The sequence below is a fragment of the Centrocercus urophasianus genome, unplaced genomic scaffold, assembly GCF_019232065.1.
Source record: "Centrocercus urophasianus isolate 14NV4802_14NV808 unplaced genomic scaffold, USGS_Curo_1.0 seq_9, whole genome shotgun sequence".
In the NCBI taxonomy this organism is placed as follows: Eukaryota; Metazoa; Chordata; class Aves; order Galliformes; family Phasianidae; genus Centrocercus; species Centrocercus urophasianus.
The window spans coordinates 27,206,568-27,219,446 of NW_024885532.1; the positions used below are offsets into that span (position 1 = coordinate 27,206,568).

Here is a 12,879-nt window from a genome sequence, read left to right on the forward strand (position 1 = left end):
GCCTTCTGGGTGAGAGCCTATGATTGATATGATTGATAGAGGTAACTGCATTGACATACATCCACAGAAGCAACAGACACTCAGCAGCTCATCAATCTAATTAAGTGATTAGTGTTACACAAAATCAGTGTAATAGATAATAATCAATTAAAAACCAGCTGAACGATAGGTCTCCGAAAGTGACTATAGACAGCAAATACTTCTCCCTCGGGTAAATCAGGAGCAGTTTGTAGAGCTCTGATCTTTTTCAAGAGATTCTTTTCCAAAATATCTCTGGACTCTAAAGGATCGTGCTGCCCACCCCAGAACGCTTTGAAAGTTGTCCAGTGCTGTTCCAGCTGCTTGGGTCCCTGCTGGGAGCTGGCACAGGCTGCTTGCTGACAGAACACATCACCACATCAGCACCAGCTCTCAGCCTGCGTCGGCATCCTGAGAGCCAGGTGCCACTGTGACATGAAGTAGAATGATTTCCAAACATACCCTTGGCACTCTTGCCTTGGGGAATCAAGCCCCATATATTGAAAAATGATGTCCTCTACTACTACATAAATTTATGAGTGATCTGAAGGAATATTTAACAGCACGACTAGTAAAATTGCAGATGACTTAAAATGCATAGAGCACTAAATAATGCAAAGAAAAAACACTTTTTCTATAGGGAATTTGACATCCTTTAGTAAGCCAGGATTATTTGAACATGCTTTTTGAGACAGCTGTATGAAAGGTCATTCAGAAGGAACAAAGAATGTAGGTCACGTTTAGAAGTCTGGAGACCGTGTCTTGGAAAGCAGTGGCTCTAACTAGGATTTAGGGGTCACAGTGGTTAGCCAGATAAGAGTCGTTCCCAGAACAATGTTCCAAGGCAGTTGGCACAGCCTGAAGAGATAGACACATTGGGTGGTGACATAACTGTATCCAATTCCACTGTATCCAATTCCTTCAAAGCAGTGCTTAAAAGTTAGAAATGCTCAGAAGAGTCCTGCTAGAATGCCATGGGATCTGAAAAACCCGACTGTTAACAAAGACAGAGATAGGAAGTCCAAGTTCCTATCTCTATCCAAACGAAAGTTAAGAAGACAATTCCACGTTAGAAAAACAGTACATTTATTTAACGGAATGCCAGTGTGACTGTTGAAACAATCTGTGTCATCTTTGCTTCTGTTTACGATTGCATCGTTCTGTGTAAGCTGTAGGCAAAAACAAGAAACAAAAAGGAGAAGCATCTCTCAAAGTTCTTTAAAACACAAAACACACTAAGAATGTGCAATGGAGGGAAGCAGACCATGAGGTGTTGTATTGTGTCTTTGTGTTAAACATGACACACAAATGACTGCAAATAGATGAAATACAACACATTTTAAATACAATTGCCTGTTAGATTTATACGTCAGTATTTATTTATACTGAGTTCTTTTATTTTAACCTTTGCATACTTTTCAAAACTTATTTTAATGTGTAATGTAATCAGAGTGAGGATCTTTCTTGAACATCTATGAAGTATTTTGCACACTTAGGTTAGGCATAAATAATACATGTCAGAGAGAAGTAAACACCAACGGGATAAATAAATGATGTACGTGAACACAGGGCACAATAGCTGGAAGTAATGAAGTGAAACATAAGAAATTTTCCATTAACCTGATTGTCAGAAAAAAAAAAAATAATGATCTTGTAATTGGAGGAATTCCACTTAGAAGAGATGTCTCCTTTGGGAAGCAGAAGCCCCATTACCTGCAACAGTGTCAGACAAATCAGCACTGAACAATGTTAAAGAACAGCCTATTGTCAGGACCCTGACAGTCTTTTCCATCAGTAATCTTTGCAATCTCCTGTTTCTTCTTATCATTTAAGACCACCATGAATATTTTATCTGATTGTTGACCTACAAAAGCAGTGGTTTTAAGGATATAATTTTAATGTGAGATTACCCGAATACTTAAAAAAAATATTTTCCAATCAAATACACTAATGTTTACCAGTATCACTGAACCTGTTACATTGAAACACAAATCAAGAGAGTTTCAGGACAATAGACAAAAAGCAACATAGCTGGTGAAATATGCAGTGTGGAGGTGCTCAGCTATTGGGAACTTGGGTCTGAAAAACGACCTCAGTCGTTTTAGTTAAGTGCCCCATAGGCTGTGTGGGGAGGATCAAGTGCCAGGATGCACAAAAACAAAGCAAGGTGGTAGGAGAGCGCTGAGGACAGAGCTGTACAATCAGTTCTGAATCGCTTTGGTGTGCAGGAATTTTTCAAGTAAAGGTGTTTCTGAGGGTTTCAGGTACTCATCTATCTTTCAAAAACAGACAGAGAGACAGAGCACCAATGAATTTTTCTCCATCAGGAAATCTCCTGTCTCCCAAGAGCCTGACTATTGTTCTAGGGGAACTTGGAAGAAGAGGAATGCTCCATCGTCTGCTTCTTTTGAGCCTTTACAGCTTTTTATAGGCTGAAGGTGGCGTTGACCCAAAGAGAAAGGTGAAGTGGGAGCCTCTGTTGTGATCAAAGACCTTCAATGGGAGCAGGGCACCTGGGCTGATTCCCCATCCACTGATTTTTTTTTCTGGATTTATGGATATAAGACACAGCAAATGTCTCCAATACAGCCACACTAAAGCCATCTTTTGTCCTTCCCAACCGAGTGCCATAACCACTAGGTTGCAGACTAATTCCCTCTCTCTGGTCTAATGCATTTTTAATTCTTTCAGAGTGCAAAGCAGCTTGAACAGAAGGGACAGACAGTGTTTTGTTTCCTTTCACGTCCCCCTGGACGATGTGTTGTTTACCTGGCAAGCAAAAGAAAGTTAAATTGCATAGAGGAAAGCAAACCAGGCCCTTCACCTTGAGAATGTTTTAACCTGGGAGGGTCAGACTGGATGTTAGGAAAAGGCTCCTCACCAGAGAGTGGTGGGCAAGGAACAGGCTCCACAGGGCAGTGGTCATGGCCTCCAGCTGACAGAGTTCAAGGAGTTTGGACAGCACTGTCAGAAATACAGCCTAATTTTTAGGTAGCCTTGTGTGGAGTTAGGTACTGGACACCATGAGCCTTGCAGGTCCCTTCCAGCTCAGGATATTCTATAAGACTATTCAGTATGAACATCAAGAATACTCAAGTCTTTGTGGGGAAAGCATCAATTATAACTGCTCATCCAAAACTGAATTTCAGTGTGAGTTGGTTTCACATACGTAGTCCAAGACCTGAGGGGATCAGGCATAAGGGACACTCAGTCAGATGAAGTGTAAGGCACCGTTGGGCAAAAACATCCTCTGGGAAACTTAAGCATAGGAACTGCAGGATCTGCAGAGGTGCATCACCTCTGGGATCAGCCAGCAAAGACGCGAATAGCGCGAGGAAGCCTGGCTCCAATGTTAGTGCCCAAAGTCCGCACCGATCCGCCCTGGAGCACACAGGTCCTGGTCGCAGGGCTCGAGTGAGTGCGTGGGCTCTCAGCACTTTGGGATCAGGCAAACCTTCCGGAGGTGCCCATGAGGGGACACGGCTCTCACTCCTCGAGCTCCCTGGGCACAAATCACCTCAGATCGGGAGCGTAAGCAAGCGCCTCAGCGAGGCCCGGCCAGCCCCGCAGCGCCCGGGGAAGGGAGGGAGGGCTTGAGAGAGAGGGGGAGAGGACGGCGGTGCCGCCCTCTGGAGAGAGCGCCGGGAGAGGCTGGTGTGAAGAGCCGCATTTCAATGAGGGCCGGGCTAATGCAAATCACTGCAATCGGCAGCAGCAGCAGAAAGGCGAAGCAGCTGCAGCCCGGGCTCCCCAGCAGCGCTCTCCAGCCGGGGGAGGCGTAACAAAGGCATCCGAGCCGCTTTCTGCGGCAGCTCCTGCGATCGCAGCCGGGTGGTCGCCGGGGGGGGGGGAGCTGCCGCCCCTCAGCCGGTTCCCAGCTCGGCCCGTCGCCGCCGCCGCCTTCCCAGCTCGCCCTGCCGGCAGCTCCGAGGGAGAGAGGCTCTCGCCGGGCTGCGGACAGCAGGTAAGGGCCGGGGGCTGAGGCGGGGCGGCCGTCGGGGCGCGGCCGTCGGTCGGGCGCCTGCCGCGGCGCGGTGCACCTGTGCCCATTGTGTGGGGCGGCGGCCTCCGCTCGTTGCGGCGGGGCTCTCGGCTTCGCGGGCGGCGGCGCTGGGGAGCGCGGCAGGTGCTGCCCGGCGCTGAGGCGGCGCGGCCGGCGGCGGTTGTGTCGGGGGGGGGCTGACGTTGCGGCAGGGCTGCGTGTTCCGTGCCTCTCACGAGGTTTCCTCAGCGCGTTTCACACGCGTTTCCCCAGCGCTGCGGGGCATCTGTATTTGTTCAGCTGCTACCGCTTGCGTCCGTGTGTATCTGCCTGTATCTATCTTCCTTTTTGCGGTCGCTCTCTCCTCGACTTTGAGGGGATGGTTGGCGGGTCCCCGGTCGGTCACATCGGAGCGTGATGCGCGTTCCGCCGTGTGACACCACGGATGGGAGCTCCCACACCTGCATTGGGTGCCGCTTTGGCTCAGTGCTGGGCACGGCGGTGTGCTCGGGTGTGTCCCTCTGTTCCCGTACAGCCGTCTGTCTGTACGCGTGTGTGTGCGAGCACAGCGCCGAGACATCGGAGCCGATTATTTAGAATTTCTTTGTCTGCTCCGACCTTGTGGCTTGCGCACGCCTTGCCGTAATTAGCAGCGCCGAGTCGTTCCAGGAGCACGATTTCTGTTCTAAAGGACGTAATTGGGAATTACAGCCATTATCGATTAAAGCATAAGCGTGCCGAAGGAAGGGCAGCGGCTCACACTTCTCTCCCCCGTGCCCCCTAATGATTCGAGCTGAGAGCCTTTTGAAAAGCCATATCTTGGTGTAACTTATTTTTCCTTCTATTTTGTGCGTGTGTGAGACGAATTGAGCAAATGAAACAGCAGCCCTAAGGAAAATCCGTTTCTCCTATCATTGCCGTTGCTTCCCAGATACAGGTTTTGAATTGTGAGTTCTGAGATCGTGTCCGTCTGACTAACAGCTTCTTGCTGCCATTAAAAATGGGATAAAACAACCTAAAAACGTCTTGGCATGTAGTCACAATCCTAAGCTGTGGCCATTAAATCATATTTGGTATTTAACTCAGGGAACTGTCAATGAAATGTCAATGAAATTCCTTGTCCTGTGAGTTGGAGTGCTGCTTATGTACTGATGAGGGGAATTATTTTCCTGCCTATATATATATATATTCATATTTGTATCTGTATGGTTTTGTGTTTGTACATATATGTACATGTATGTATATATATGCACATACACCACACAGTAAATTTTTTCACGTGCACATTTTATGTACATGCATGCATACATATAATGTGTGTATATACACACACGCACTATTGGCAGCTTTAAAAGTGTTGCAAGTATAAATCTTGCCCTTATACACGAGCACGTGATGCAGTGTGTATGTAGCAGGGTGAGTGATAAGCTGTCCCCAGCCAGGGTGAGTGATTTTCAAGACCCTGTGCTCGCAGTGGTTGCTTTAGGTGCTGGCTCTGGTCGAGCACGTGAACAGTTCAGAGGAGCTGTGGAGCACATTCCCTACAGTTTTTCAGCAACAAAGTCCAGCTCTGTGATCCCTGTTTTAGTGCAAGCTTGTGTAAGCTTAGAGCATCTGTAGTTCTTTGTGTTTTCTCTTACTGTTCGCTCCTACTGCTTTGCAGCAGGTCTGCATGTTACTTTTTTTAAAGGACATACAATTATGAGTGGTTTAAACAAAGCTTGGGCTTGCAGGTTGTTTTTTTTTTTTGTTGTTTTCTTTTTACTGGAAATCAATGAGAGAGACCACTTTTAAATTAGGTCTGTGTATCTGCGCAATAAATAAACTTAGTGTGCTTTGCTGTTCTGCAGGGAACTGCAAATTTAGGTGACTCAAATAAAAGTGTTTCTAACCTAATAATCTTCTGGTTGTTCTAAATTTTGCTCATACTTAAAAATGATTTATGAAGCAATCTATGTGATTTATGTGCAATCTATAGTATATAGTCTTGTATCACTCATAAAAAAGAAAGCAAGTAAATGCCTCCTTGATTCCACTTCTGAAAGAGTAAACTTCCCTTTATGTGAACTTATATTGAACAATTGGGCCCATTTTGGCCAGAACAGAGAGCTCTTTGCCACTGTCAAGCATGGGTGATACTAATTGCTAGTTTGCTCATCAACACTGAATTTATCACTCCAGTGATAGTCTTCTTGGCAAAAGAAGCTGTTGCCAGCCAGCAACTTGAATACTAGTGTTAGGACTTACACAATATTTTCAAGAAGTGTTGTTAAGCACCGAAGCAGCTTGTCCTTTGAATAATACTAGCTTGGTGACTCCTTCTTTACCTTCTTTCTTTTATTATTACTTTTTTCTTTATTTCATGATGTTTGAGCATTTCTGTTGGTTCGGAGTATGCAAAATGTTTGTACAAAGACCACTGAAATTGTCTTTACTTGTATATCCCTTAGATGGTGGTTGGAATGAGCAAAAACGTTTCAACAGTGGGCTTGACCCACCAAGTCATATTACTAGTATTGATAGTTCTCATTCTAATCACCAAGCTGCCACATCTGTTCCTCTGAGGAGCTCTTACTTGTTGCCAAGCACTGGGCAATTACTGTGTTTTGAAGTGACACCTTTTGAGATCATGGGTGGAACAAACAATATAGTGGGGTCGAATGGTCTAGAAGGTAGAGTGGACTCAAATATCACCTGAATATACGATGAGGAAAAGGTAGAAAGCTGACCCATTTGTTCTTTCCCAGTAGCTCCTCTTTGTCACCTCATTTTCAGAGCTCTTACTGAATAAACTTTTATGCTTGTGTACGCCTAGCAATTGGTTTCCTGAGTGGTGTTTCTGTGGCATATAAAAGCATAACTTATAAACCGGTTTTTATGGCACGTCAGGAGGGCTGTAAAATGAACATGTGAATGTAGCATGGCTTCATTCAAGCATTTTTCTCAGTCTGGGAAGTAGTCATCTGTATCTGTCTTGTATATAACACGATGTGTGAAGGTGAGCTCCCCTAAGATGTGTAAGTTGTCCAACCTCTTTACTTGTATATCCCTTAGATTGAACTTCGAGATGTCGTTTGGGAGAGACATGGAGCTGGAGCATTTTGATGAGCGTGATAAAGCGCAGCGGTATGGCCGAGGGTCCCGGGTGAATGGTTTGCCCAGCCCTACCCACAGCGCCCACTGCAGCTTTTATCGAACCCGTACTCTACAGACCCTGAGTTCCGAGAAGAAAGCCAAGAAAGTTCGTTTCTATCGTAATGGAGACCGGTATTTCAAAGGGATTGTATATGCCATCTCCCCTGACCGCTTTAGGTCTTTTGAAGCTCTGCTGGCTGATCTGACCCGAACTCTGTCTGACAATGTGAACCTGCCCCAGGGTGTGAGAACAATCTACACAATCGATGGCTCCAAAAAGATTTCCTCCTTGGACCAGCTAGTAGAAGGTGAGTGATAAGAATTGGAATTGTAAAGTTTCGCTTGAGTCAGTGTTTGTCTAATCTGTTAAGTCTTCTGCAAGTAGGTGATGGAGAAAGGATCTGATGGAGAAAGGATCTTCAGTTTTGTAACTAGGACTGTGGATTTTTACACTGTGCTTTGAAATATACTTGCCTTGCTACTTATTTCTCTCTTGTTGGAAATGTGTAAGCAGCTTTCCCTTTTTTTTTTTTTTTTTAGCCTGCTGTTTATAGCCATAGATCTTGAAGGCCACATCTGCTCCTGCTGTTTATAGCCATAGATCTTGAAGGCCACATCTGCTCCTTCTTCTGAACTTGCACCTTGAAAAATAGCTACGAGAATTTAGTTATACATGACAAGGTCCATGGTGCCCACTTCTATAAGTTCTGTCAGTGGATATTTTCACCCTTACAGTAAAGTCAACTCTCTAACTTTTCTCTACAAATGAATATGTGGTAAATAAAGTTCCCTTCAGTCATGGTGTGGACAACTTTTTAGAGACTAATGTTGTAGCTGTGGTTTAGCAGGTGTGGATGATTTAAATAGAGTGAAACAGGACAGGGTGAAAAAGTTCTTTTTTTGTTTTTTTTTTTTTGTTTTCTTTCCTTGTCCATTGATGTCTTAAGTGCTTCTGGCTTGCAGTGGATTTTTTTTCATGTTTGTAGACAGTAGCTCTTAGTATAAAACATGAAGATGTGGAAGGCCTGAAAGCATTTAGCTGGTATGTAGGCATAATTGAGCTGATGTTTTTATCAGTAAAGTCAAAAGTGCAGGTTCTTGCTGTGTTCAAAGCAAATAAAGGCCAAGTAACTGTGGTTTTTCGTTGCTTCCATATTGCCTTGGCCTCAGGGTGCCTTGGGCAAACTTTAAAGCTAGTGCATGGACATATAGCTGCTGGGGAGCCAATTTAGAGTTGGAACAGAGTTTCTAATTTCTTCACTACTTTCATCTTTCTCATAGAATGAGAGAACTTGCAGTGTCAGGATGTAATGAAAGGATCAGAAGGACACAAATTTGTGAAGAGAAGAAGAAAGGGGTAATGCTGAATAAGGTTGCCATCAAAGGAGCAGATCTTCTGGGTAGTGTTCAGTTACTGTTTGGTTGCATTCTTTAGATATCTTAGCAGAGGAAAGCTTCTTAAGCAGAAGTTTTGAGATGAGGGTATACTTGATAATGCTCCCTTCCTAAAAAGCAGAGTAGGGAACAACATGAAGATGATCAAGCGGAAAGCTGGAATATGGGATTGCCTATGTGAGAAAGGGATTTTTGAGTTTAGGACCACAGTTTTAGCAAAATTGAAAGGAAACCAGTCTTAAGATCCATGTTATGAGTTCCAGGGCAGAGCTAGAAATGTATTTGTGAGGGTGGTATCTAATTGATGGAGAAAATCAATTGCTGGAAGGAAAGACTGATGTTAATCAACATCTGTTTAAAAATAGTATTTGTGTACTGTGCTTATTTGATTCATTTGCTCATCAAGAAGCAAGTATCACTGATGTTAATGTGGATTTGTACTCTGTTGCCAGTCATAACCAGCTGTTTCAAAAGAAAGAATTGAATTGTGAAATTAATTCAGCAAGTCATTGAGAGCAGCCCTGCCAAGAAGGACTTAGGGGTCCTGGTAGATGAAAAACTCAACATGAACCAGCAGTGCACACTTGCAGCCTGGAAGGCCAAGAGTTATCCTGGGCTGCATCAAAAGAAGGGCGGCCAGCAGAGTGAGGGAGATGATTGTCCCTCTGTACTCTGCCTTTTTGAGGCTCCATCTGCTGTGTATCCAGGTCATGGCCTGCTGGCACAAGAAAGATGTGGTGCTTTTGGAGAGGGTCTGGTGGAGGGCCACAAAGATGATCAGAGGGCTGGAGTACCTCCCCTATGAAGGCAGGCTGAGGGAGTTGGGCTTGTTCAGCTTGGAAAGGAAAAGACTCTGGGGAGACCTCATTGTGGCCCTCCAACTCTTGAAGGAAGAGATTGTCTTTTTTACATGGTCTGATTGTAATAGGACAAGGATGAATGGTTTTAGACTAAAACAGGAGAGATACAGATTATATGGTAGGGGAAAATTTTGCACTGAAGAGTGGTGAGTTACTGGTACAGGCTGCCCAGTGAAGCTGAGGATGCCCCAACCCTGGAGGTGTTCAAGGCCAGGTTGGATGGGGCCCTGGGCAGCCTGATCTAGTGCCTGATTTAGTGGTAGGCAACCCTGTGTGTGGTGGGGACACTGGAACTCGATGGTCTTTGGCCCTTCCAACCCAAGCCATTCTATGATTTTATGAGCCTATAAAATTGGTTTATTTTGGCATCCTAGAGAATTATACTGTTACTTATAAATCAGTCAAAATGAATAATGGTACCAATTAAGTTTCATTTTAAAGAAGGGCTTTGGTATTCCTTTTCTCTGTGGGACTTAATTCCTTGTTTTTACAATGAATACATCCTCTCTTCCTTTGCATAGTTCATCTTGGACAGTCTTATTCTGCTGTTGACACTGGAATTTACAGAGTTAATTTTTGCATGTGAGTGATGAGCAGTATCTGTATTCCATCTGAAATAGAGCTTCCTGTCTGTTTGCATGGAAGTGTAAGATGGTTTATTTTGTTCTGATTCCCTCGTAAAGCTATACCTTATAGCACAGGTTCACATATAAGCTTGGTGGTGTTTTTTATGGAAGCTACTTCCAATCTACCGTATAAATTTATTAGTTTGGCTAGTCTGGTAAAGCATTAATTAGCTTGAAGCTGTACTTTGTGTTTAAATAGCTGGAAAATTGCTTAATTTTTTCTTCCTCTTGTCAAATGAAATTTGTGCTCAAACTATTCAAATGTTGCTTTCTTCATGATGAGGCTATTCTCTTACTATATGAATTAATTTCATGAGAGTGCTAGGAATTTAAATACTGATCTTTGTTTCTCGATGTATTTTAGTGGGTACTGAGTTGGTGTTAGCACTGCAGGGTAAATATGTGAAGTCTTGATTTGGAGATTGACATTTATGCCTGTGAGACAGATACTCTGCTTTTACCTTTACCTACCTATGGGAGGGTGAACAAAGAGAAGCTCCTAGGGAGAACAAGTCAGCAGCCACTGCCTCTCATCCTGGAGCTTAATCTATAGAACTGCATGAAGGATGATCCCAAAGGAGCCAATACTGTGTAAAGGAGCTGTATTGCTTCAGTGGTATTTAGTTCTGTCCTGCATACAACTCTGAAGCGGTATGAGAATGCACTAGTGCTGTATGTTATTTTGAGGTGCATGGACATATCCAACTTTTACTTAAACTAATGACTCTCCAAAGTCTTTTTGTGTGTGTTTGAGCTCTGTTGGACTTTGATTACAAGGGATATCTACTGTTGTAAAAAGTTCTGCGTGCTCTGCAGCTTCTCTCGCCTTAGATGAGGTGAAGAATGTGGACTTAAGGTTTAAACACTAAGGTAAACATTAGGATTAAAATGGATTTAGTTTAACTTCTTTTTGTAAAACCTGATGTTCAGGGCTCTTACCTTTACAAAATGGTTTCAGAATGTAAAATGACTTCACTCTTTAGGTATAGTATGCAATCAGAGCATGGAAAAACAATAGAATCTAAGCTGCTTTTAAGGCTGAATGGTGTAGCTGAAAACAAAGTTTAAGGGAAAGACTGAATTCCTTTGCTTTTCCAGAAGTGTATTGTCCTGAAAGCTGCAAATGGAGGTGCACTGATGGTTCTTTCCCCACGAAATTACCACTGAAGAAGGTAATAAGAACAGTAATAGATGAGTATGAACAGGATACATTTGAAACATAGAATATTACTTACAGTTTTTACTCTTGGGGTCCTCCTTTGTGGAACAAAGACCGCAGAATCAATCCATAGCTAGAACTGCATCCCTTTCTCATTAATTTTAATTATAATGTTACCTCAGAGCCTTGGGTATGAACCAGAATCAATTGTTTGAAGTTTCCACAATACCTACCACAAAAGATGAAGCCTGCAGCAGAGCACTGGCAAAGACTCACCAAAAAGCCTCAAACCACAAGATAACTGAGAGAGTACAGGGAAACAATAATGTCACATGCCTATATTGGGTGTGCTGCCAAACTATTGTAAAGATTTGCATGAGTTATGTGCCCTTCTTGCTTAGATGTAATTATAAAAGTAATGTCAAGTGATAATCTGAAAAACAAAAATGGCAATCTCTTGAAGGTTTATCTTGTGGCTGTGATCCTAATTGAAGGAACAGTTTGAAAGAGCGCAAATGTACCTGGTTGGAAATCTGGTAATGGCTGTCACTGGCTGAAGATTCTTAGAAGTTAGAAATCTCAGTGGAGTGGCAGAGAAGGTGATGAATGATGTAAGGTTTGAGGGAAAGGCCCTGGCAGGTAGAGGAGGCAGGCAGTTTGCTTTGATGCTTCAAATGCAGCTTTCCAGCTTCCTGTGGAGGGTTCAAAAAGCAGCATTTCCTAGCTGAGGTAGTTGGCAATGGCAGACTTCCTGACTACTTAGGATGTAAGTCTTGTAGCTTTCATTGTTACCTCATTTCTCACATCTCTGCTTTCTGCTCTTATGGCTGTTGCTGCTGCCACCTCATTAACTCTGCTGCCTGCTTCCAGCAGTGCTGGTGAGAAGCCCAGCCTGGTCGTTCTGTAGGAGCTGACTGACCTGATCTGCAATGCACTCTGGAGCTAATCCTGTTTCCTCTTTGCCTGCCTTAGTGGCTGGGAATGAAAGGTTCATGTGCATAGACAATCAAACTAATAATAGTGAAGTATCTTTACATGTTTGTAGAGCTGAATTTATGTGGACATTTGTTTGTAAGATTGCATTTATATTGGATATTTGCCATAGACTTGATCCAGGGCTATCAAAATGGGCAAAACTTGGACTGGATCCTGTGGTAGAAATGTCTTCAATCCTTACATTGTTTAATAAACAAACAGCTGAATAATCCTGTTCTGGAAATGATAGAGGATTATTTTGGCACTATTTGATTATTTTATTTCATGAATTCGGGAAGGTTAGTCTGTTAGCCAGTTGATCTACATTATGTCTTCCTAAACAAATTATTGGAGGAATTGGTCATTTTTTTAGAATATGTACAAGACTTATCTTGATTGTGGCAAGACTGAGGAAATGGGAGGGAGGAGGGGGGCAAAATGGGATGGAAATATGGCTTCATTTTTTCCTTTACATCACAAAGAGGAAAAAAAAAAGATTTTTTTCTTGATGCCAGACTGAGCAAAAATACCTGTGTGCCAAAAAAGTCCCTCAAAAAATCTGAGGAGACCTGGTTTAAAGTTTCTTGGTGTGTCTGGTTGGTAGGTGAACATGGGCAGATGAGGTGTATTTCCTATCGATGTCCCGTCTCATTTGCAGTGTTGCATTTTTTCAGATGCTGAAAAAAGACAAGGCAGCATTAATATAGTTTAAGTAGGTTATTGCTCTAT

The 12,879-nt window shown here is 43.3% G+C and overlaps 1 protein-coding gene across 3 annotated transcripts in view; it reads left to right on the top strand.

Moving 5' to 3' along the window:
• Nucleotides 1-3,909: 3,909 nt before the first annotated feature.
• Nucleotides 3,910-12,879, top strand: part of DCLK1 (doublecortin like kinase 1) — a 229,801-nt gene continuing 220,831 nt past the window's right edge. For all 3 annotated transcript variants that reach the window (XM_042839229.1, XM_042839233.1, XM_042839231.1), the window contains exons 1-2: nt 3,910-3,982; nt 7,055-7,443. In XM_042839229.1, the coding sequence (XP_042695163.1) occupies nt 7,068-7,443 (376 nt within the window). In that variant the 5' untranslated portion in view covers nt 3,910-3,982; nt 7,055-7,067. The remainder of the gene's footprint in view (nt 3,983-7,054; nt 7,444-12,879) is intronic.